Source organism: Piliocolobus tephrosceles, chromosome 16, assembly GCF_002776525.5.
Source record: "Piliocolobus tephrosceles isolate RC106 chromosome 16, ASM277652v3, whole genome shotgun sequence".
Lineage (NCBI taxonomy): Eukaryota > Metazoa > Chordata > Mammalia > Primates > Cercopithecidae > Piliocolobus > Piliocolobus tephrosceles.
Genome location: NC_045449.1, coordinates 23,533,770 through 23,557,307, shown reverse-complemented (window position 1 = coordinate 23,557,307; position 23,538 = coordinate 23,533,770). Strand labels below are relative to the sequence as shown.

At 53.4% G+C, this 23,538-nt stretch overlaps 1 protein-coding gene across 1 annotated transcript in view; it reads left to right on the top strand.

Moving 5' to 3' along the window:
* The window catches only part of SEZ6 (seizure related 6 homolog), a 49,644-nt gene that overhangs the window by 14,968 nt on the left and 11,138 nt on the right, over positions 1–23,538 (top strand). Inside the window, exons 2-4 of the mRNA XM_023183895.2 lie at positions 8,331–8,999; positions 10,249–10,382; positions 20,364–20,559. Of these exons, the coding sequence (XP_023039663.1) occupies positions 8,331–8,999; positions 10,249–10,382; positions 20,364–20,559 (999 nt within the window). The remainder of the gene's footprint in view (positions 1–8,330; positions 9,000–10,248; positions 10,383–20,363; positions 20,560–23,538) is intronic.

Below are 23,538 nucleotides of genomic sequence, written 5' to 3'. Positions count from 1 at the left end.
GCAGCAAGCCAAGACCATGCCACTGCACTCCAGCCTGGGTGACAGAGTAAAGAAAAAAAGAAATGCAAAAGTCTAAAAAGACATCTCAACAAACCAATCGTAGGTTCTACAATAGCGATGTCATTTACAGGAGTAATGGGGAAAGCTGCAAATCTTGTGACTTCCAGAATAATGGCTGCTAATTGTTTAACTAAGCCTATATCTCAGCAGAATTCAGGTCCCTCTCATCCTCTAACCTGGTGGTCTTTCATTCTTTTTTTTCTTTTTTTTTTTGTGTGGGTGGGGGATGGAGTTTCACTCTTGTCACCCAGGATGGAGTGCAATGGTGCTATTTCAGCTCACTGCAACCTCCGCCTCCCAGATTCAAGTGATTCTCCTGCCTCAGCCTCCTGAGTAGCTGGGATTACAGGTGTGCACCACCACGCTCAGCTAACTTTTGTATGTTTAGTAGAAATGGGGTTTCACCATGTTGGCCAGGCTGGTCTCGAACTCCTGACCTCAGGTGATCCACCCACTTCGGATTCCCAAAGTGCTGGGGTTACAGGTGTGAGCCATCGCACCCAGCCTCTTTCATTAGTTTTTAAAAGGTGGGTTAGTTTTGGGAAAGACTATTATCATTTAAACTGCAAACTAAATTTCTCCCAAAGTTAGCTTGGCCCATACCCAGGAATGACCAAGGGCAGTCTCGAGGTTAATGGTAAGATGGAGTTCATTAGATCACATCTAAATTTCACTGTCATAATTTTCTCACCATTATAATTTTGGCAAAGGTGGTTTCAAGCCCAGTCTGGGCAACATAGCAAGACCCTCATCTCTAAAAATAAGATAAATAAATAAAAATATTTCCATCATCACGAAGTTCTATTGGACAGTGCTGCTCTAGGGCTAGACAACTCAGGTTTGAATCAGACACATCCAAACTGCTAATGCATTTCCCTGGGTCTCAGTGTCCTCATCTATAAAATGGGATAATAAAAGTTGCCATCTCATAAAGTTATTATGGGGATTAATTCTGGTAAAGCACTTAGAGTGTTGCTGAGCATGTGGTAAATGTATACTCAGTGAACAGCAGCATTCAGTATTTTTATTTATAGAGCCCTTCGTGGTTCACTAGATCCTGCAATGTGAGAACTGGCAGGGACCCATTTTACTGATGAAAATATGGAAACTCAGGTTGTGGAAGTGACTTGTGCTGTGGGGACCTGGCCTGTCAGGGGTGGGATGAGGATAGCATGGCCTGACTCCTAGCTGGTGCCCACTACCTCCACCCATGCTCCCTCCATGTGACAATGAGACCCCAACTCTGGAGATGCCAAAGCCCACAGTTACCCCTGTCCCCAACCAGGACAGCTCAGGAGGTAGTGGGCTCTCAGTCCCTGGAGGCAAGCCCACAGATAATAGACAGCTCCAGATTGGAGGGTTCACTCTTCCCAGTAGTTGGGCTAGATGTCCCAGCCCCAACCTGAGTCCCAACCCTGCCCCAAGTTTGCTGTGTGACCTGGGAAAACCCTCTGGACTTGGTTTCCTCTTGGGTAAGTGAGGGAGGGATGAGATGCTCACAAAGGCTACAAGGGCTCAGGTTCTGGGAACCAGCCACTGCCTCGCCTGGAGCCTGGCCAAGAGGAGGTGCCCCCTTTCTCATTTGCAATCCAAATTTGACTGGACTGCAGGGGTTGACCAAGAAAGAGAGGGTGGTGAGAGGCTGTGATGGGGATGATCAGTGGCAGGGGAAGAGAGGGTAGTCTGGGGCAATGGGGACCCACCAGCTTGTGCCAGCAGACACTCCCCATCAACTGCCAGTTGGGGCTGTGATGGGGCACTGCCAAGGGCTGGCTGCCCATCTTCTCCCTGCAGGACCTGCTCCTGCCCACCCTGCTGGCCAAGGGCTAGGCACTTTGGGGAGCAGGGTGCCTTCTGAGTGTGCAGAGAGGCAGAATCAGGGCTTGGAAACAGTGTGCCTTGAGCCCAGCCTTCACTATGCCTAGCACCAGGGAGAGAAATGGGAAGAGAGATACCCACTGCTGGATCCTTGCCCAGGGGACACAAGCTGTTCATGTGTTAGGAGCCCACGAGGAAGTGCCCCCAGGAGGTCAAGAGAAGGGCCAGCTAAGGATGGCTCTCCAGAGGAGGATAGGAACAGACCTGTGAAGGATGGGGAGGGTTTGCAGAGGCAAAGGAGTAGAGAAGCCATGGCAAGGAGACAGAATCGCGTGAGCAAATGGAGCCAAAACGGGGAAGGCACCTGTTCTGGAAATGAGAAGGTCCTTTTGAGTGTATCTGTGTCCAACCCAACAACTGCCCCTCCAGGACACGACCAGAACACCCTTCCCCATCATTCAAGCTTCAGGGCTCCTGGCATGAGTACCCTAGGATAGTGGTGTCCAGCTTGGTGGGGAGATAGGAGGCCCCAGGTGCTACAGCTGAAAGCCAGCAAGAGCAGTAGACAGCTGAGCTATGGAGCTGTCCAGCTTTGGGTTCCAGTCCCAGGCTCTGCCATCATTAGTTGCGTGACCTTGAACAAGTTACATAACCATTCCGAGCCCCAGTGTCTTCATCCCTTGGGATAATATCTCAAACCTCCTGGAGCAAGGGGAGAATGAGAAATTAGGTATGAGGGCACTGAGTGCATGGTCAGCACACAGTGGGCACAGAGTAAGTGAATGGCAGCTCTTGCCAGCCCCAGTTTCCTGGCTACAGACCACAGGAGACAGAATGTGTCCATTCTGGCTCGGCTATAGCTTCTGGGTGACCTTGGAGGAGCCACACCCCTGCTCAGGGCCTTAGTTTCCTCATCTGTCTCCCTGTCAATATAGGCAGATGGACAGCAGCAAACCTGCCTCAGGTGCTGGACACTGTGGGGGTAATTATTTCAGCAGCACATGGAATTGGTAGCCTCTAGAACTAGGCCTCAGATCCCAGCGGCCCTATATAGCCCTGCCAGCCTCTAGCTGGGGCCTCACAGTACAGAGGGCAGGGCTGGGCCCGTAGAACTGTACTGTAAGGATGGACTCTGGCTCTGGGGGTCCAAACACTCTCAGCTCCCTCAGGTTCTTGGATAATAGGGGTCTGCAGGGACCAGGCCCTCACTAATCCCGTATTAAAACTTGAAAGGGGCCAAGGAACCTCAGGAATAAACTCATTAACTTTTATGGGATAATAAATGGATCCCATTAAATTCTCATTCTCCCCGTGCCGGGCCAGCTTAACCTCTGGAACCCAGAGAAGTGGGCCCCCTGCCCGCCCTGTCCCTCAGGTTCCCCCTTGCACCCACACGCTGTCATGCCCTCCCCCGAAGCTGACAGTTGGTGCTGCCACGAGGCGAGGCGGAGATCAGACCTGAACTTGTCCCAGAACTTTGGCTCCTGTGCCTGCCCACCTCGGAGGGGCCAGAGGCTTGGGGAATACCTGGCACCTCTTCAGGGGCTGCCAGAGTGACAGGCAGTGCCGCCTGCCCTTCCAGAGGCTACAGTGGGTGACAGTGTATGTCTGTCCATAGATGAGCCCTCCCCAAACCCAGTATGTCTTCACTCCACAGATAAGCAGACAGAGGCTTGAGTGGGCAGCCCCCGCCCGGGTCACACAGCTAGTGTTGCATCGATTTGGGATTGGAACCCAAGGTTTTCTGGCTGACTGGTACAGAAAGATCTGCAGAAACAGCAGCGCTGAAGGGGCAGGCCAGCTGGCCCTGAGGTGGCACCACTGCCTGGTACGGTGGTTCCTCCAGACTGGGGCACTGTGTAATGACTCCAGATCCACCGCACACCATCACTGTGAACCTGGGCAAGCTCCTGGGCCTCACTGAGCCTCGGTTTCCCCATCTATAAGACAGAGGCCATAACACCTACCTAGCTGGACGCTAGAAGAGGCCCCAGTCGTTAAGGCTTCCCCTAAACACAGGCTGGGCCCCACCCCACATCCCGATCCAGATCTGGCGGGGGTGGAGCGCATGGGGCCTCCACTCCACCCTTACCCAGCTGGGCCCTGGGAATTGGGGCGGGGTAAGCAGTCCTCTCAAGGAGTCTCAGGCTGGGGTTGGGGGAAAGGGGCCTCCAATCCCAAGAGGGGCCGTAGAGGGGCGGTGCGGGCAGGGAGGCGGGAGCGGGAGAGAATCCACCGGGGAGGCATCCTGAATGGCTCATTAGTGCCGATGAAAGCCTTTTTTCATTTCGTCTAAATACTTTAAACAGGGCTCCCTCCGATGTCTATTTGCATAGCTTAAGAGCTAATACGGGGGGAGGGCCCAGGCGGCGGCGGGGCCATGCCAGGGCTGGGGGCTGCAGGCGCCGGGAAGTTCCTGGGCTGTCTCCACCCGGGATGGCGTGCGGGGAGGGGAGGGGTGTTTCCCGGACCCAGCCCACTTGGAGAATACAGGCCCAGGCCCTGCGGGAGGGGAGGACCGAGCAACAGGGAGTGCATCCTGTGTTCTCGCACCAGGTGGGCCTGGCAAGTTGGGATCACGGGGGACAATCTTGCTGCCACCCACCGCTGTGTCCCCCACGGACATGCAGGGCCTTGAAGGTGGCCACCCTTTGCATGGTGCAGTATTATCCTTGTTTTATGGATGAGGTCTTTGATATCCTCAGGGTCACACATGCTGCCACCCAACATGGAACATGGGTAGTCCCCCAGAGAGGAGGGACCCCTACCTGCCAGGGGCCAGCCCCTTCCCACCCTAGAAGCCTGCCTCAGTGTTCCCATGACAGGGGCTGCCCAACCTCTGACTGTGGCCTTCTCCCTCAGCCTTCAGAACTCTGCTATTCAGGGCACGCAGATTCCCACAAAATCCTTGCAAAGTACCCATTTTATAGCTAAGGAGGTGAAGGCTCTGAGAGGCAACTTGCCAGGCTCACATGACTTGTAAGTGGCAGAACTGACACTTGAACCCAGGTCTGTGTGGCTCTGTGACCTGGCACAGCAGTGCTGTTGGGTCTCCGGTTTGGGTTCATGGCTCAGATGTGCTTCAGGCATGGGGTGGGGACTTCCCTGGGTCCCAGCCAGAAGGCTTCCGGAGGGCCTGCTCAACCAGGGCCCAACCCAAGTCCCCATGCCAGAAGTTCTGGCCCCAGACTTTTAAATGGCGTGAGATCTTTGACAAGTCCTTACCTCTCCCTGGACTTAGTTTCTTCAGCTGGCTGGAGTGATCTCTGCTGTGTAGCTCCAGTCTCTCCCTCCCATGAGGCAGGTGGGTGCGTGGAAAGACCTAGGGCTTTGAAGCCAGATCAACGTAGGTTTAAATCCCAGCTGCATCACTGCGAGACTTCAGGTGAGTCCTTGTCTCACCTCTCTAGGCTTCAGGTCTTTGTAAAGTGGAAATAAAATTCCCATCTCCCAGAGGCGCAGCATCCATTAAATGATACAAAGTCTGGGAAGGGCCTGACACAGTAGTGCCTGATGAGACTGGGCATCGGAGCCCCTGACACCTTCTTCTGCTGTCCCCTGTATCATACACTCCCTTTGTCAGTCCCTGCACCCCTGAATTCAGTCAGCCCAGGCAGAGAGAAGCCCCTATCCCCTGGCCACAATCCTGGGAAAGTAGGAGACAGGTCATAGGACCTCAGGCCTCCAACAGAGTCAACCAGGGGGTCTGGAGATGCCCTCTCCCCAGAAATGGCTTGTCTCCCAGAGGTTATCTCACCCTCTCTGACAGCGGGTGGCACCTGCTGGGACCAAATGGCAGCCGATTTTGGAATCAATTTGCTTGTTTGATATGCTATCTCGATCCCAGATAGCACAACAATGATGGGAGGTGCCCATTAGTGCTGCTCCATTGCTCAGCACCCACCTGGCAGCCAGCAGGAAGAGCCGTGCCTGCCTTGGTCACTTCCTGAATTAGAGGATCTCTGTGCACTCCCTCTCCCAGGGAAGAGTCCCACAGGTACCTACTTTGAGAGCCAAGGGCCACATCTCTTGTTGGGTACTCTGGAAAGGGGCCACATAAACAATGCCTGGCTCTAGGGGGCTCCAATCTATGTGATTAGAAAAGCACCCCTTCCTTGTGCCATGCTAGAATCAGTCTCAGCTTACCTGGCAAAGCCTGTGTGACATCTGGGGGGTGGGCAAAAAGAGGAGCCCTGTTCTGGCATGTCACAGGCACTGCCTGGACCTTCCATAACTAATTCAGATGAAAGACAGGCACTGGTGGACCATCTGCTCTGGGGGATATGGGCCTGGCTGGACATCAAGATTGGATGGCACTGTCAGTGCCTGGCATACAATGCCAAGACACAGATGGGCTGCTTTAGTGGGCATCTCAGGAAATAGCGGTTGGTCCTGGTTTCTCAGGGCTGGGGGGTGCCCAAGCTCCTCTGACCCAGAAGAATGGAGAGCCCTTCAACCTGTACCCACCTCCCCCACCCAATTTCCTCCCTCCTCCCATTTGTCTGACACATCAGAGCGCTATGGTCTCCTGAACAGAACGTAGGCCATCTGCTGCTTCCTCACGCCTGCCAATCCATGGAGTGGGTGTGAGCCTGTGGAATGACAGCCCCACCATCAGACGTGCGGAGGAAGCGACCTTCTCCTTGCAAACTCTGTGATCTCACCCCGGCTGTGTTTCCCTTCAAGTCCTCATGCAGCCATTTTGAGAGCTGTAAGGATCAGAAATATCCTCCCAGGCTTCTCAGAGCTGGCAAAATTCTGTATGAGCTGAATCTGGAGCCAGCATTCATTGACCTTTTCTTGGCAGTTAAGGATCTGGGGAGCCGAGTGGGCCACAAGCAGAATATGCATCATCTCTCCAGCTATGTGGTTGAATAAGTCAACATAATCAATAGCAGAGCAATCTGTACCTCGGACCAGAGATAGCAAATGAGTTTCATCCCCCAGAGCCAATCTCATTGATTGGTAGTGGCTGCCTGGATAACATTGTGAGAAGAAAGTTGCTAAGGCCCATGTGGCCTTAGCAAGAAATAACCAAAATTGATCAGCAATGCCTGCCATGGATTAGGGGGTGGGTGGGTAGCATGCTAGATTTCCATTCTATACCTGTTTTTGACCCTGCCCTAGATGGAACCTGACTAGTGTCACCAGAAAGATTAAGGGAACTCAGGGGGACATATCAAATACAGAAGGGATGTAATATTATCTCAGTCAATCCTAAAAAGGAAATCCAATTTTACAGATGCGAAAACTAAGGTTCAGAGAGTTTGGGTGATTTGCCTGAGGGCACACAGCTCTAGAGTAGTGGATCTGGGATTTGAAGTTATGTCTGACTAGCTCCAGAACTTGGCTCTTCCCACTCTACTCATTACTGCTCTTTATGGACCATAAAGAGCAGTAGCTTACGGACCATGCTTTATGGACCATAAAAACAGAAAAGAGTACAAAAGAAATGATTTCCTGAGAACTGAGAGAAACTACTGGGCCCCTAACAAAGAAGTCATGCACCCATGGCCAGGTGCGGTGGCTTATGCCTGTAATCCCTAGGAGGCTGAGGTGGGAGGATTGCTTGAGCCCGGGAGTTTGAGACCAGCCCAGACAACATAGTGAGACCCCCATCTCTACAAAAATTCTAAAAATTAGCCAGGCATGGTGGCAAGCACCTGTAGCCCCAGCTACTAGAAGTGGGAGTGTGGGGAGCGTGGCTGAGGTGGGAGGATCGCTTGAACCTGGGAGGTTGAGGCTGCAGTGGAGCCATGATTGCGCCACTGCATTGCAGCCCGGGCCACAGAGCAAGACCCTATCTCAAAACCAATAAACAAAAAAAGAAGTCATGCAACCATGAGGAAATCTAAAATAAAATCCCAAATATGTGACGCATTTCCTGAGGCTAATGACTAGCAGGTTCACTGAGAACGGGAAATGAACTTGAATGCCCTATCAGCTCAGGCAGGAAAGACACTGTGGTGGGAGACACACTTACGCTCGCTTAAGGTTTTCATCTCAATTCAACTGGTCGTGTGACTTTGAGCAAGTCACTTCCTTTCTCTGGCCTATTTCCTCATTAGTAAAATAAGGTCTCTACTTTTCATTAGGGATGGCAAATATTTGTCATGTCAGTCTGAGGTGTCAGGTGTGACCTGGTGGAGTGCTGTGTTGAGGAGGATTTTGAGGCTGAACCTGAGAACAGTAGGAAATGGTGCATAGATGGGCGAGAAATGTCTACCTCTGGTGCTGGAGGAGAAAAAAATGTCTCATGTGCCACCCTTGAAGTATGTAATAGCGCCTCACTTCCAGCTCATAAATTCTGTAGTTCCGTGATTCTCAGCAGTGAGCACGCTCTTCAGGGCTCTCTGTCCAAAGAGAGCTGCCCCTCCACAACTACTCGAGCTGGGCGTGATGCTGCTCTCTGGAGCAGGGGGAGAACCTCTGATCATCCCTTATTATTCCAGGACGCTCTTCAGAGGCCCCAACCATGGGGAAAGGACAAGCCCCAGGCATCGAGGAGACAGATGGCGAGCTGACAGCAGCCCCCACACCTGAGCAGCCAGAACGAGGCGTCCACTTTGTCACAACAGCCCCCACCTTGAAGCTGCTCAACCACCACCCGCTGCTTGAGGAATTCCTACAAGAGGGGCTGGAGAAGGGAGATGAGGAGCTGAGACCAGCACTGCCCTTCCAGCCTGACCCACCTACGCCCTTCACCCCGAGTCCCCTTCCCCGCCTAGCCAACCAGGACAGCCGCCCTGTCTTTACCAGCCCCACTCCAGCCACGGCTGCGGTACCCACCCAGCCGCAGTCCAAAGAGGGACCCTGGAGTCTGGAGTCAGAGCCCCCTGTGCTTCGAATCACAGCTCCCCTACCTCCAGGGCCCAGCATGGCAGTGCCCACCCTAGGCCCCGGGGAGAGACCCAGCACTACAGCCCCCAGCAGAGCCTGGACACCAACCCAAGAGGGTCCTGGAGACATGGGAAGGCCATGGGTTCCAGAGGTTGTGTCCCAGGGCGCAGGGATTGGGATCCAGGGGACCATCGCCTCCTCCACAGCTTCAGGAGATGATGAGGAGACCACCACCACCACCACCATCATCACCACCACCATCACCACAGTCCAGACACCAGGTCAGCTCCCTGCTGGCTTGCAAATGTGGAAATGGGGATGAGGGAGGCTGCGGGGCCCCTAAAATCCTGTCTCTGACACTGCCAGCCTGCCCTGCCCTTTGGCACCAAGGGCCAGCCTACAGGAGGCATGTGGTTTGGACCCAGATAGTCCTGAGCTCAAATCCTGTTTCTTTGGCCAGGTGCAGTGGCTCATGCTTGTAATCCCAGCACTTTGGGAGGCTAAGGTCAGTGAATCATCTGAGGTCTGGAGTTCAAGACCATCCTGGCCAACATGGCAAAATCCCATCTTTACTAAAAATACAAAAATTAGCCGGGCACGGTGGCAGGCACCTGTAATCCCAGCTACTCGGGAGGCTGAGGCAGGAGAATCACTCAAACCTGGGAAGCAGAGGTTGCAGTGAGCCGAGATTGCACCATTGCATTCCAACCTGGGCAACAGCGCAAGACTCTGTCTCAAAAAAGAAAAAATCTTAATTCTTCCACCTATAACATGACCCTAGGAATTCTATTTAACATCTCATCTCTGAGCCTCATCTGTAAAATGGCAATAAGAAAACAAACCTCGGCCAGGCACGGTGGCTCACGCCTATAATCCCAGCACTTCAGGAGGGCGAGGTGGGTGGATCATGAGGTCAGGAGATCGAGACCATCCTGGCTAACATGGTGAAACCCTATCTTTACTAAAAAATACAAAAAATTAGCCGGGTGTGGTGGCGGGTGCCTGTAGTCCCAGCTACTCGGGAGGCTGAGGCAGGAGAATGGTGTGAACCCAGAAGGTGGAGCTTGCAGTGAGCCAAGATTGCGTCACTGCACTCCAGCCTGGGCGACAGAGCGAGACTCTGTCTCAAAAAATATATATACAAAAAATTAGCCAGGCATGGTGGCATATGCCTGTAATCCTAGCTACTCGGGAACCTGAGCAGAATAGCTTGAACCCAGGAGGCAGAGGTTGCAGTGAGCTGAGATCATGCCATTACATTCCAGTCTGGGCAACAAGAATGAAACTCCATCTCAAAAAAAAAAAAAGAAAACAAAAACAAACCTCACTGAGTCACTGTGAGAACTGAGATAAGATTGCACATGGTAGGTACCCAATAAAAGGTGTTCCCCTTCCTTCAACAGGAGACTAGACATCACAAGAGGTGGTGTTCACTTCATACACACACACACACACACACACACAGTTCAGCCTTAGTTGGACCACTTCACCAGAGATGGCACTAGCTTTGTGTCTCCTCCTGCCTCCCAGGCCCCTGTAGCTGGAATTTCTCAGGCCCAGAGGGCTCTCTGGACTCCCCTACAGACCTCAGCTCACCCCCTGATGTTGGCCTGGACTGCTTCTTCTACATCTCTGTCTACCCTGGCTATGGTGTGGAAATCAAGGTGAGTGATCTGGATCTGGCAAGGGCAAAGCTGGGCCTGTTGTATTCTCTTTCTTCAGAGAGGCACACGCTATGAGAGGATGTGGGGATGCTTAGGAGCATCAATTGTTGGGGGTCGCCTAAGGCCAGGGCTGGGAGATGGGCCTAAAACATGGTTGGATTCTGTCCCGTGTGCTTGGCAATGGCCTAGGCCTAGAGGGGCTGTGGGAGGGGGCTCTAGCCTTGGATGGGCAGGGGATTGGGTGAGTATAAACCCTACATCTGAATCTATGGGCTAAGCAGAGAACACAGGGCTGCCTTGTTGGGCCTGAGAGAGTCATGGAGCCTCATTCATTCATTCATTTAGCAAATGCTCTCTGAGCAGTTCCTCAGGTCCTGTGCTGGCTTCTGGGATGCAGAGGTGGGGGAAGACAGACCTGACCACACCATTAGAGAGGTGATCAGCTGATAAGAAAGTCAGATCTACAGCCCAGCCTCCTGTCCCCAGCCTCCCTGGGCTATCTCATCCCTCCATTAGAATTAAGACTTTCTCTTAATCCCAAGGCCTGAGGCTGCAGGTACTCACAGATGTCCCACAGGCTCCTCAACCTCCACAAACCCAAATCTTCCTTTTGTTCCCCCAAAGCCACTCCTGTCCAGGTCAGAAACCTGGAGCAGAACCACCACAGTGCAATGTGGATGGTGTCCCTGGATGTGCAACATGGGGTCACCTTGGCCCTTCCCTGTCCCTCTTCCCCCAGTCCCATCAATTCATCCCAAAATTCTGTCACCATGACACTCCCCTCTAAATCTGTCTGCTTGTCTCCCTCCGTCCCTGCAACCACACGTGGTTTAGTCCTCACCATCCCTCCCTTGATGATGCAGTAGCTGCCTCACTGGTCCCCCCGCCCACACTTGCTCCCTACTCCACCCATCTCCACCTCTACTGCAGTCATTTTTCTCAAATCAATCCTGCCCCCTACACCTCTCTAAGGACACCTAAATCTCTGAGTCCACCCCTAGCCACTCCTTCCCTTGTTCTTTACCCCTACTTTGCACTAAATAGCTTGCAGCTAACTGAATGGGCCAAACCTTCTTTCCCAAGTCCCAACTGCACATGCTGGTCCCTCTGCCTGGAAGAGTCATCCCACGATGCCCTCCCTTAGGACTCGACCCTGGCATCACCCTCTCTGGGAATTCCCTCAGATCCCCAAAGCCTGGGGCATCCCTCATCTTAGTTCTCAGCAGTCTGCCTTCCATCCATCTGTTTATAGCCATCCACCTCCCCAGCTACTGTGAGCTCCTTGAGGGGTGCCTTGTAGTGAAGAGCCCAGAATGGCACTCCATGCACTGACTGAATGACTGGACAAAGGAATGGAGGAAGGAAGGGATGTGGTGACATTTGACTTGAATCTTGGAGACTGACCAGGGGTGGGCAAGAGAGGCATTTAGCCCAGTTGAGGGAATCTGGCAGGGCGCTGAGAAGTGTGTCCTGCTCCCTGCTCCCTGCCTTCTGTTCTGCTTCCCGCCCATTCCAATTCCTGCTTGTCCCTGGATTGGGGCCTGGAGTCGTCTAGACCTGTCCTGGGGCAATGCCTCCAGCCCTCCCCTCTCAGGATGTCAGGTCCAGGTCTCTGAATCAGACCCTGTCAGGGGGACCCTCTCCTACCCCTGTTGGGCCCCTCCCCTTCTTCCTACAACCATTTCCTCCTACTCTGCCAAGCCCTGTGCCCCTCACTCTGGGCTGACTGGGAGGGTAATTAGGAACAGCCACCCCCCCTCTCAAGCCATTAGCACTCAGCACTGCTTAATTAAGGTAATTAATGTAAAATCATCACCTAATGAGAGGTGGCACCGGCTGTGGCTCACTGGGTGGAAGGCACCAGCTGCAGGTGTGGGAAAGGGGGTGGAGGGGGCAGGTGCCAGGCTGAGTGCCACCCTGAAGGCCTGGGAGGCTCTATCTGCCCCTCAAGGTCTACCACCCCTACTGAAGCCCACTGGACAAGGCTGAACCCAGCCCTGGTACCCTCCACAATGGGGCAAGATGCTGGCTCTGCCTGCCCCCTCTCTGGCCCAGGCAAAAGCCCCACGCTGGAGGCCCACCCCCTCACACAAACCCCGTGTCTGTTGTCTGGTGCTGCCACATTTTTTTTCTTTTATCAGAATGCAAAAGCCGTTACCAGGCAACCTTGAGACGAAGACCTGCCACAGCCCTGGATTGTTGTCAGGAAATGTGGCAGATGCTGGCCCCACCTTCCACCTCGGTACCCTGGAGGCAGGGTCCTTGGGGACACTGTCGGCCCAGATGGCCTGAGATAGTCTGAAGCCATGGAGGGGTGGCGGGCACAGGGTGGCCAGAGCTGGGTCAGCACCCAATTTGGGGAAGGAGCAAGAGACAGAATCAGCCAGAACTAAGCAGGATTTAAGGTTCTTCTTCCAGGGCTAGTTCTGGCAACCTCCACCCCAACCCAGGCCACTTGAGACCTGAAGAATTTCTACACTACACACCAATACCCACTGGAGAGTTGGAAAAACTGAGGCCCAGGCAAGAAAAGGGATTTGCCAAAAGTCGGTCAGTTAATCACTAACTAATGAGTTTTGTTGAGTGGATTTGTTCCAGAAATATACATTGAGAATTTGCTCCGTGCCACGCTCTGCGCTGGGCACTGGGGACACAGACCTTCACCATTAGTAGGGAAGAAAGAACAATGACCATGGAATGCCCAGTGCTGGCGGGAATGGGGATGGGAAGCACAGGATGGGCACACTCCACCAGCCTGGGGGTCAGAGAAGACTTCCTGGAGGTGATGACACCTGGCCTGAGATCTGTAGGATGAGAAGCCAGCAACCAAGTCTGGCCTGGGCAGCAGCAGGTGCGGCAGGCCTGGCCCTTGAAGGCTGCCCTGGCTGTTTTGGAAAGGTGGCTTTGTTGTGTAGGGGAAGAGGGTAAGCGTAAGGGCTTCCGGATCACACTCCTGCCAGAGGCTCAGCCCAAGAGCAGCGTCCTTCTGCCCAGGCTGACAGTTGGGTCAGGCCATGCTGGACACTGGGAGCGGGATGGGTGGGGAGCTGGAAGGCCTACAGAGCTCCCCATGGCTTCTCAGGCTTGGGGAGAAGGGACTGCCTGTGGCTTCCCTCCGTCATGGAGAATTCCCCACCCGCCACTCTATGAATTCACTGGGATCACTGAGGGCAGATAGATGGGACAAAGTCTGGACAAGGAGAGTGACAGGAGCCATGGAGGAGAGGACTGTCTTAGGGACCCACAAATCACACCCCTGAGCAAAGCAGCCAAACACCATACTGGGCCCCTAGCATGAGACCACAGCCCTTGCCTAAAGTCTGGGGCCTTGAGCAAGACCTTCTCAATTCCCTTTTTTTTTGGAGGACCAGCCTCGGGGTACCAGAATCCCTAAAAGCCCTACTCTCTATGGCTTGGACCACAGCCCCTCATAACCTGCTTCATCTCCTGCCTCCCACCTCCTCTGATGGTGCTGCAGTTATTGATGCCCTCTAAGGCCGAAGGTCTGAGCCATCCATAGGGAGGAGGCCAGGTCAGGCCCTCTGTGATCCATGGGGGCTTGCCTGCTTCATCTGGGGATCAGGCACTGGGCTAGGCTCTTTCTTGAGAGGTCTAGAGAAGCTCCTTCAGGATGGGTGGGCATGAGCCTCATGGCCCATGTGGGTCCCAGCCCCGCCCCAGGCAGTCAGTGTCCCCCTGAGGGCTCCAGGCCTTTCTGGGCCTGGCGCCTGCCTCTGTCTGCACTTGGCATTCCAAGAGCCTTCCCGTTGCCAGCCTCCATCTTGGCTTGGCTGCTCTCTGTACCATCTGGAGCCTGGGCACAGCTGCCCACAGTCCCTGCCCTCGTGCCCCAGGTGGCTCTATTGGCACACAGCTCACCGATGCCAGGCCAACTGATAGTCTGAGAGCAGAATACTCTGCCCTTCTAAGCTGGGTCAGGACCAGGCCTGATGTGGGCAGCGGGTAGGGGGTCAGTTGGGTGAAATTTCTGGGCAACTTTATATTTCCTGGCTCTAGGCAGGCTCATCCAAAAGGGATGACAGGGTGCAGGCAGGTCTAGCCCCATGGATTTTGGCCACTCTCCTCATCCCTAAAACAGACATTACGCCGTAAGGTTTTCTGGATAAATGCCAATTCAGAAGGGCACAGAGTCTGTCTTGTAAGACTGGGGTTTCAGTGTTGGCTCTGCGGCCCACCTCTCTGTGAGCTAAACCCCTGGCCTTCTCTGGGCCTCAGTTTACCTCTCTACAAAAGGAGATTGAATCATATGATGCACCTGGCTCCTCCTAGCCAGTCCCTTTGAGTGTAGCTCCTTCTCTGGGGTCAGCAAGCTCCCTCATAGGCCTGACTGAGCAGGGGCACCTCAGGTTCTGGGCTCTGCTGCTTGCTTCCTGGCAGCTGCAGAGCCTGGGCCAGGGAAAGGGTGGCTCCAAGGTACAGTGCCTCCCAGGCAGAGCCCTGGCAGACCTGAGGGTAAAGTAAGTTCATAGCCAGCTATCATTTCTGCTGCAAATGCCAAGGTTTTACCAGGGTGTGGCCCACATCTCCCCATTAAATGGAAAGATGACTGCTACCACTGTGCCCCTGTGTGCTAAAACCCTTCCTGGCAGGATCTAACCAAATCCTTACAAACCCATGAAGTAGGTAAACTATCCCCATTTCACAGGCAAAACTGGGGCTCGGAGAGGTCATATGACTTGCCTAAGGCCCCTCAACTGGTCAGTGATGGAGCCAGGATTCAATCCAAGACTCAAAAGCCCCTGTTCTTCCCTTGGCCCAGGAGATAGGCCTGTCTGTGGCACAAGGCAAATCCAAAGTGGAAGGCCCAGGTGGAGACGGGTACCTGTCAGGATCTGCCCCAGATGCCCTTTCCAAGTCAGCCCTGCCTGATTCTGGAGGATGCCCACTTGGAATTCTCCCAGTTCTGGGGAGGGCCTGGGATTGCCAAGCACACAAGACAGGGCACTGGACCAGGAATCAGGAGTCCTGGCCTAGAGTCCTGGCTTTGTCTTGGACTCGCTGTGTGACCAAAGAGGATCTCTCAAATTCTCTGATTACGAGGTTCCCTTATTTATAAAGTGCAGGAAAACAGCCTGCCCTGCCTTCTTTATTGAGGCTTTATGAGAGCTGAAGACATAATGGATGTGAAAACTGCGAAGGTTCTTATGGGAAAATCGTGATCATCCTATGGTTGCTGTGAGGGAGCACAGGTGTGTGAGGGCCTGCACATGCTAGGACACGTTTGAGGGGGCTGTGTGCGTGTAAGTCGGTCTGTGTCTGAGTACACACAGGTGATGGTGACCAAGAGAGCCTAGGAGACCTGTAGCCAGCATCTGGGGGTGGGGATCGCACACAAGAGTCATCTTAGAGCTCATTTGCCTATGCTGGGTTGTACTGGTGCAAATGTGTACAAAAACCGTAGTGCCATCTCACCTGTGGGTTACGCCATTAGGGCAAGTGCTGGAGGCCTGACTGACAGCTTCTGTGGGGACAGACAGGCCAGATGAGGCTGTTGATCTAGGGGATGGCAGAAGACAACCTGAATCCTTCCCACCTCCCATCCTGGAAAGGGTCTGCTGGACCTCAAATGGCTCAAAGTGGCTATATTTCTTCCTTGAGCTGACCCCATGGTCTGCTGGAAGCAGGGCAGTGTTAGACAGCCCAGGGTCCTGTAGGAATTGTCCTCAGCTCCCTCTGCTTCTGTCTTCCCCCTGCCTGGCCCCCAGGTCCCCTCCTATCACTGGCTATGGGTATGGAAGACAGCCCTCACGAACAGAGCTGACATTTCAATCTGTCTCCCAGGCTCTACAGATGCCTGCAAATTGCATCAAGACTTCATCACCCCTCCTGTCTGACACCCAGCCCTGTCTGGCCCCTGTCAGCCTGGCCCTCAAACAAGTGACAAATTACATTCCAGCCACTGCAGCAGACCCGCAAGAGGGTGCTTGAAACCCAGGGGACCAGAGCTGCACAGACAGCCTCTGACTGAGAACAGGGAGCCTTCTGGATAGGAGCCACTTCATTCCACACTCTCATCCCAACCCTCACCACCAAGCTGGGCTGGGAGCCAGGCCGGCTTGAAAAGGCCATGCCTCCCCCAGAACAGAAGGGGCCAGAGGTCTCAGTCTCAGTTTTCCCAGCTTTACAGACTGCTAGGAGCAAGGGTGATTGGTGGGAACTCAAACCCCAACATCTTAAAAAAGCCAGGCCAAGCCAAGACCCATCTCCTTGTTAAACCTGGCGGGGCTGGAGCTTGGGAATAAAGATGTCTAGATGTCAGGCCGGGCGCGGTGGCTCAAGCCTGTAATTCCAGCACTCTGGGAGGCCGAGATGGGTGGATCACGAGGTCAGCAGATCGAGACCATCCTGGCTAACACGGTGAAAGCCAGTCTCTACTAAAGAATACAAAAAACTAGCCGGGCGAGGTGGCGGGCGCCTGTAGTCCCAGCTACTCAGGAGGCTGAGGCAGGAGAATGGCCTAAACCCGGGAGGTGGAGCTTGCAGTGAGCTGAGATCCGGCCACTGCACTCCAGCCTGGGCGACAGAGCGAGACTCCATCTCAAAAAAAAACAAAAACAAAAAAAAGTCTAGATGTCTATTTCTACAGAAGATGCCCCCATGAAGTTGGGAGGATAGAGAGCTGCCTTGTCTCAGCAAGGCAAGACTGCTTAACCCCTATGTGATCTTTTGCAAGTTCCTTAACCTCTCTGTGCTTCTGTTTACTTGTGGGTATTTTACCACCTATCTTATAGAACTGTGGTGAGGATGAAAAGCACCTACTACAAGGTTTGACACACTCTATGATGGCAATTGTTGTTACTCTGTCACTACAGCTTCTCTCTGGTCCCCCAAAGCAGCAAGATGAGGAGCAAGAAACTAGAGGTCAAGCCAGAGGTATACGGGGAACAAGGAAGAAAATCCAAATTAATTTCTAGTAATATTTCTCTGCCTTTGCTTTCGTGGTAATTTCCCTGTAGTGAGCGTCCTCCCTTCCTCCTTCTCCCAGTGCTCCTCTCTTCAAGGCGCTCTGAGACCCACCTGCTTCAGGCGCTTTCCCTGAGCCTCTAAGCCCTTCGCTCTTCCCCCCGAGGATTCCTGCTGCCTGCATTCGGTGCCACTTAAGGCGGAATTATATGCTGCCTGGCATCTCTCGATAATTACAGATTCCACGTGTGTGAGTCTTGTTTTCCCAACTCTAGAATCACAGAATCTCCAAGTTTGAAGGGACCTCATCCAGCCTCCGCCTGCTGCAGGAATTCCCTGAGGAATGTCCCCAGCAGATGGTCAGGCAGCCTCCACCCAAACGTGCCTGGGTGGGGAGTTTCTCACAGAGAGGAGATGCCTCGGCCTCCAGCACCCTGCCTTGAGCCTTCTCTTCAGCCCAAAGACCTACCAGGTCTTTCCTCTCAGGCAGGGGTAGGGACCTCTCCCTGCCCAGCTGCCCCTTCTGAAGTCCCCAGGGCACATCTCTTCTCAGCACCCAGTCTGAGGGGCCCTGAGCCTCGCAGCAGCCATCTCCTTAGACGTGGCTGGGTTCGGCATCCTCTATGCTTCTCAGCTCACAGGTATCTGATGGGGAATGTTCCTCCAGCAGCCCACACATTTACTCTCTCCACACATCTTTGTTGAGACTGGCCAGCGAAGAGGGCATTGTGACCCAACATGCCACCCTGGGCTTTAACAGCAAGATGGGCAGGGGCCAGTGGGAAGAGTCTGAAACAGAAGGACTGCCTGGCCTAGGCTGGGAGGCAGAGGATGTGGCCCTGAGATCTGAAAAGATGACCAGCTTCATCAAGAGAGGAAGAAGGGAAGGCACTGCCCCCACAGAGTCCCATATGTGAATGCCCAGGGGGCGGAAGTGAGGGGTGGTCTGTGGCTGCAGTGCACATTAATGAGGGCTGCAGAGACACTGGCACCAAATGTGAGCTGGGCAGTTTGGACCGTGTCCTCTGAGCAATCTGAAATCAGCAGGAGATGAGTTGGGGATGGGAAGTGTGAGACAGACAGAAAGCCATTCTCAAGTGAAAAATAATGGGCAGGAGGTAATTAGGGCCAGGACAGTAACAAAAGGATAGAGAAGAGGAACCCATTGGAGTATTTGGGAAATAAGATTGGGAAGGATTTGGTGACTCACTGATGCCACTTAACCAGGTGGTCAACCCTTGAAGACCCTGCTTCAGAGCAACGTGGTAGAAAACTTGAGCCCATGTAGATCAGTGCTTTTGAGTTGCCCGAGGATCCTGTTACAATGCAGAGCATGCTTTAGTGGGTCTGAGGTGGAGTCTGAGATTCTGCATTTCTTTTTCTTTTTCTTTTTTTTTTTTTTTGGGAAATGGGGTTTCGCTTTTGTTATCCAGGCTGGAGTGCAATGGCACGATCTCGGCTCACTACAACCTCCGCCTCCCAGGTTCAAGCAATTCTCCTGCCTCAGCTGCTCAAGTAGCTGGGATTACAGGCATGTGCCACCACGCCCGGCTACTTTTTGTATTTTTAGTAGAGATGGGGTTTCTCCACGTTGGTCAGGCTAGTCTTGAAATCCCAACCTCAGGTGAGCTGCCCGCCTCGGCCTCCCAAAGTGCTGGGATTACAGGCGTGGGCCACAGCGCCCAGCCAAGATTCTGCATTTCTTACAAGTTCCCAGGTGAGGCTGATGCTGCTGGTCCAGGAACCACATTTTAAGTAGCAGAGAACTCCACTAGTTTGTTTTATAAAATGAGGAAACCGAAGTTCAAATAGCAGCTTATTTGTCCAAGATCACATGGTTAGGATGAGGTCCCACATCTCTGGGCTCCCAATCAATCCAGTGTTCCTTCTATCAAGCCATGCTGCTAATTTCCCTTTGGGCAGAGTCTGTCCTTGTCCAATCCTTGTTTGCCTGAGTGGAGGCATGGAGCCCAGAAAGATGCTCAAGGGACTGAGGGCCTGAAGATCAGCATGGTAGCAGAGGAGCCTGTGACAGCCAGGGGAAAGGATCGGAGAAAGAGGCTCAGAAAAAAGAGACAGAGAATCACGACTGACATGTGGAGGGGCATGGTGTAAGGCCCAGCTGACAGTCAGCAGGGGCCAAGTTGGGCAGGGCCTTGAGGGCTAAGCAAGGAGTGAGTTTGGACTACATATTATGGGCTTCATGGACTCAATGGGGAGCCACTGGAGGACTTAAACAAGGAAGCACCATGATTAGCAACAGATCTAAGACTGTTAACTGGCTGTGTTCAGAAAATACTGCTGTAGAGGGAGGAGTGGATTAAGCCCTACAGGCAGGAAGGCTGGCCAGGAGGCTGCTGCAGTGATGTAGGTGCGCAGTAATGGCGATGAGCTGGGAAAGTGGCAGTGGGGATGAAGAGTAATGAATAGATTTGAGATCCATTTGACAGGACTGAATGACTGATTGGGTATGAGGGAGGAGGCAAGATGCCATTTTCTGATTTGGACACCCAGGGAGATAGCAAGATCATTCCCAGGGGAACTGCTGGCTGGGGGAAGACAGTCACCTAGCATGAGGCAGGCTGGGTGTGAGGCATCCAACAGGGAAGTCCAGGGGAAGCTGGGCACGTGGATCTGACACTTAAGACCTCATACTGCTGACCAGGGCATCGGACACCATCTGGTTCAATACACCTCCCCCATCCCTACTTTACAGATGAGAAAACAGAGCCCAGGGAGGGGAAGGACAGGAAGCAGCTGGTGTATCTGAAAAGCTTTGGAGACAGAAAGATGTGTTTACAAATCCCAGTCCTTCTAAGAATCTCTATGTGACCTTGGATAATTTACTTAATATCTCTGAACTTTTGGTCCTGTCTCACACTGAGATGAGCTCCTCCTGCACTGCTGAAGTGCCCGGCTCAGGGGCTGGGAGCTCCGATGCTCAAGGGTCATTGAGGATTGATCTGTCCGGGGCCTGCAGGATCCTGAGGGCGGCAGGATCCAGGCAGCAGGAAGAAGCCTGACCGCTTTGCTTTCCTCTCTCTACTCCACCGGCAGGTCCAGAATATCAGCCTCCGGGAAGGGGAGACAGTGACTGTGGAGGGTCTGGGGGGGCCTGACCCACTGCCCCTGGCCAACCAGTCTTTCTTGCTGCGGGGTCAAGTCATCCGCAGCCCCACCCACCAAGCGGCCCTGAGGTTCCAGAGCCTCCCGCCACCGGCTGGCCCTGGCACCTTCCATTTCCATTACCAAGGTAAGGCCTGGGTAGCTGAAGGCGGAACCAGCCCAGACTCACTGCCCTCCTTGCGGGAGAGACGGGTCTCTGTGCAATTACATCCTAGAGGGAAGAAGCAGGGAGGGGCTAGTGACACATAGCACAAGTGTCCAGTGAAGCTCTGGACAATTGGAGGTAAGTATCGCACATCTGAAACCTCCAGGGTCTTCTCTCTTCCACCCACCACCCTGCAGAGAGCTGGTCTTGACTCAGGATCAGGCAGCCTCCAGGTGTGCCCATTGTCCCTCATTCATCCATTCAGCAAACTTTTCCTAGGCACCTGCTCTTTGCCAGGCTTGTGCTGGACACTGGCAATGTCAGGATGCACCAAAACGTCCTTGTCCTCAAGGAGTTCTTTCTCAAGAGGAGGCAGACACTTAAACAGGCAATAACAATAGAAGCCCTCCCCCTATGCAAGAGGGTGAAGGTCAAAGGGATTTGACAATGACCATCCGGAGGTCTTAGCTGCCAGACTGCCCTTCCTGAACTGCCTCACCCACCTTGACCTGGCCCATGCCCCAATCAGCTCAGAACACCTCTGGAAATAAGGGAGCAGCACGATGTAATGAAAAAAATCACAGACTCAGGCAATGGGCAGACCTGTGTTTGAATCTCCTCACTGGCTACTGACCTTGGACAGCTCATTTGACCTCTCTGACCCTTCTGCTGTAATATGAAAACAAAACACCTACCCCACAAAGTCATGGTTAGGATTAAGCAAAATGGTACACATCAAGTGCTTAGCACATGCTCCATTAAGGAAACCAGTATTACATGACTGGCAGGATGGGAAATGGAGGAAAAGGGGCTCAGGACTTCGAAGCTCTCTCAGTTGTGTCCCTCCTACCCATCCCCCTCTCCGAGCACAAAGTCAGCTTGATCCTTTGCATGGGTTAACTAGTTGAGACTAGGGAGAACTAATAGGGAAATAATTGGTGTGAACAATCACGGGATTGTCTTGCATTGTCATGGACCACTTCTGTGGCCCTGCAGGGGACCACAGCCAGGCAGAAGAGCCAGCACTCTGGAGATGGGACTGCTTGGAACCCCACCCAAGGAGCACTCACCCCACCTTCAGCCCTCCACCCAAACTAAGGGAGCAGTCTGGCATAGCAGCAGGGAGCCTGGAAGTGGATGGGGCTGTAGAGTGGCTTGGCAGAGGCAAGGGCCCAGCTGAGGCAAGGGTGAAACGTCTAGGCGGCCCAGCTAGCCTCCCTAATGGCTCATCAATCCTCCCTGGCAGCAGGCATAATTTCACGCCATGGTAACCTTCTCTCTTGCTGCAAATTCCTTTGCATAAAACTCTGGACCTCCTCTCTGTCGGGCCAGACAAAGGTGGCTGAACGGCAGTGAGCTGGAGGCCCAGCAAGGGGGAGCAACCTCCAAGGAAGGATTGGGAGAGCTGGCCTGGTCCTGCCTCCTTCTCAGCTCCCAGAAGCCCTCCCTCGTCAGCCCAGTTTTTGTCAATGATCAGCTCTTGCCTTAATGAGTGTAATTCCCCTAATTATAGGCTGTAATTAGCCCTGATCCCAGAGATGGGAACAGGAGGAACGTGTGCTCACACGCCAATCTCTGTGGGCTACAGAAAGAGGGTGCCAGAAGAGGGGGTGAGGGGCCTAGTACCCATACCTGTGCTGGAGCTGTCCAAGCTGATGTTGGAGGTCCCAAGGATGAGCCCTCACAAGGGCCTCATCGCAGGACCAAGTTCCAACTCCCTTCCCACAGCCTCAGGCAGGGTGGGGAGGCAGACGGCCCTGACAGACATTCCCCTCCTCCATCCCCAGCATTCCTGGCACTGGACTTGGCTCCAGAAAGACTCCAGTGAGAAAATAACTCAACAGATTGCAGTGGTGCAGGCTCCCCGGGAACGGTTGTCATGGCAACAGGAGGAAGCTCATCTTGGGAAGTGGTACTTTAACTACTATGGAGTCTGGTGGCTTCATTGTCTGCCCCCAGCCTCCTACCCTCACCCCATTCCAGGCCAGTTTCCTCATCTGTGAAATGAGGGCCCTCCCTTACTAGAGTTGTGATAAGAACTCAAGGGGGAAGATGTAGGGGGAAATGCTGGGCCTGAGTCGGGCTCATGGTCTAGACCCCACTAGGCGTCAGTTAACCTCTTAACCTCCCCTACTCTGGGCGTGGTGCCCCCCACCCCTTTCCCCATCCCATCCTGGCCTGGGATCTCTCCCCAGGTCACTGTGAGTGGCTGCCCTGGACAACCACCCACAGCAGGCTTGTCTGTTACTCTCAGATTTCTCTGACTCCTGAACCCAAGTTTCTACTTCAAATGGGGACGCAGCTGGGGTGGCGGTGGAAAGCAAGAAGGCTCCAGAGCCCAGGAGTTTCAAGTTCCTGGTCTAGTGCTTCCTTGCTGTGTGATGAGGACACAGGGTCTCTCTGAACCTGTTCTCTTCATCTGAAAACGGGCTAATAGCCCCTACCTTGCCTGCCTTCCTCCCAAGCATATTGTAGACATCAAGAAGAGTGTGGAGGCATTTTAGAATCTGGAAGGTACATACAGATGTGAGGTGCTATTATTAATCAAGATTACAAACAATAACAGCAGGCTGATGTCTTAGGCATTTGTTCAGGAACTGCACATATGTCTTCTCACTTAACCTCCACAACCTTGGATGTAATACTGAAAATGGGTGGATAAATGAGGCAACTGAGGCAGAGAGAATTTAGGTAACTTGCCCACGGTGGCACAGCACATAGGGAAGAAGCCTGCATTCAAACCCAGGCAGTCTGACCCACAGCCCACCTGCTGAGCACTGCCCTGTACTACCTGCCAAGCACAACTAGCCACTTACTGACCATTCTTTCCAGAGCCCCGTGAGAGACAGAAGAGGCGGAATTCTCCTCCCACTTTCACAGATATAGTAACAGGACAGGTGAAAGTCATAAAACTCAAATTTATGGACCCTGATCTGCCTAGAGACAGCCCCTTTTTCTTTT